We start from the raw sequence: 2,110 nt of genomic DNA on the forward strand, positions 1-2,110 counted from the left end.
TTGAGCTATTTTTAGGACTTGACTGAAAGGATATCGTTCTTTTTTCCTCCAATCGAAGCATTTAATGAGACCCCTCTTTATTTCGTCGTAACTCGTGATGCCTTGGTCCCTTAGGTCAAAAAACACCGATAGTGGTTCACCCTTAAGCCTGGCCTGAATCACGGTTACTTTGACTTGCTCCTCCCAACTTGCGAGAGACGCACGTTTTCCACCGTTTGAAAGAAGCGACATATATCCAAAACATCGCCTGGCGAATTCGTAAAGCATGGAATCATCCCCATGAACCCAGTAACAATAGGGATGTTACTGATCTCCTCCATTGCCAATCCGGATGATTCTACAGTATGGCTTTCCATAAGGAAAGAAAAAAAAAATTCAAAACCGAAGATGTGCAGCGCAGCGACGAATACGTTATACAAATAATAGGGCCTGGAATGTGCGATGGACTGAACGAAAATGAAATGAGGGGATGTACGCTAAACCGACTATTCACTATCCTGTCACGGACGCCAATGTGAAGTGAACTCCGCAAACACGTGGTCTGCGGGTTTGAAAGAAAGGGAATAACACCCCAAAAAAATGGAAATTAATAGTCGGTGAAAGCGTGTATTTGAACAAACAAAGGTTTATTGGAGACAAAAAAACACGATTAATTGTCGATACACGACTCAGTCCCGAAATCCGATCGCGTTACAATCTTAATACTGTCCGATTATCACCCTCCTAAGTTTCCTTCTCTCTACGCGAGGCCCTATTTTACCCGACAATTATTACGACTAAATATACAAACTTTCTCTTGTAATACAAAAATCGTTGACCACGGTGATACTACAGTTAGTCCTCCTCGTTGTTAGATGGTAATCCCTTTTTCATTTCGTACAATTCCTTTGATGGAAGTCGATTCCCTTTCAGCGCCGTAATTCACCTATCCTGCGCTCGTCCTCATACCTCCACTTTCTTCCTCTAACGGCTCGCCACGTCTTCAGGGTTCCAACCAACAAGAGTCCTCAAGAGACAGTCCCAGGACAAAGAAGAAAAAGAAAAATCCCCTGTACATCTTCTTCTTCTTCTTCTTCTTTGTTATAGTTTATATGGAGATTTTAGCTTGTTGGCCTTTTCTCCGATGTACACCGCTTGACGATTATACGAAGCGGTTGGAACGATATATGAAACGTTCTAAAGCTTCCACGTGCTGACAAGGAGGAAGGTCGACGTGAGCCCAGTAAATTGGAGTGAGGGTTTGGACTAATGTTAAATCTATTGATAAAGTGCGACCGAGGTCTTGACGGGCCTCCTTGTATTTTGGACAAGTAATCCAAAAATGGCGGGATGTTTCCAGAGCGCCACAGTTTGGGCAGTCGGGAGAGACACAAAGACCTCTGGAAAAGAGAAACCCATTTAGCGGGGCTGTATCGGTTCGAAGGCGGGCCAAGAGAGTTTCGGCGTAGCGAGACGAGGCGTACGAATATGGCCAGGGAGCAAAAGGCCGGAGGTGATCCCGACCTTTTTGTCTAAGACTAGTAGACCAGGAATCAATGTAGGTGTTGATAATAATATCGCGTGTGGCCCGGATTAGATCGCGTGCCATGAGGGGCTGCCTCCAGGAGCCGGATGGATTGTCTTTTCTTGCCGCCTTGTCTGCTGCTTCATTGATTTGAATGCCGACATGTCCCGGGATCCACCCAATCTCGACTGCCTGGGGGTGCAGACTGATTTCGGCTGCTAAGTCAATTATTATTGCTGGGGATGAAAAATTAACATTACCCACCGCCTGTATGACAGATTTGCTGTCTGAGAGAATGACAGTCGGATTGTCGAAGCTGGAGCTGATTTGCAATGCTCGTTTTATTCCTAGAGCCTCTGCGCCAAATACGCTACAGTGCTCATGAAGGAGCCAAGTTTCCCGGAGTTCGTGAGCCGGGAAAACTATACCTATCGCCGTACGGGCACTGGATTTGGAGGCATCTGCCCCCAGGAGGCATTTGCCCTGCCAGGACGACTCCAGAAGCTCCTGAAAACGAGCACAATTGACCTCCGGAGGGTCAGTGGTAGAAAATGATAACTCGTCGAGGCGAAGATGAGGAAGAATGCTAACTGTGCTCGGTGCCAT

General features: G+C 46.4%; 1 protein-coding gene across 1 annotated transcript; it reads right to left on the reverse strand.

Annotated features, from left to right (window-relative positions):
* Nucleotides 1-1,141: 1,141 nt before the first annotated feature.
* On the reverse strand, nt 1,142-2,110 carry LOC136989706 (uncharacterized). The gene has a single exon (XM_067287949.1). The coding sequence runs from the start codon at nt 2,108-2,110 to the stop codon at nt 1,142-1,144; it is 969 nt and encodes a 322-aa protein (XP_067144050.1).

The sequence above is a fragment of the Centruroides vittatus genome, unplaced genomic scaffold, assembly GCF_030686945.1.
Source record: "Centruroides vittatus isolate TY-2023 unplaced genomic scaffold, ASM3068694v2 contig_13, whole genome shotgun sequence".
NCBI classification, from domain to species: Eukaryota; Metazoa; Arthropoda; class Arachnida; order Scorpiones; family Buthidae; genus Centruroides; species Centruroides vittatus.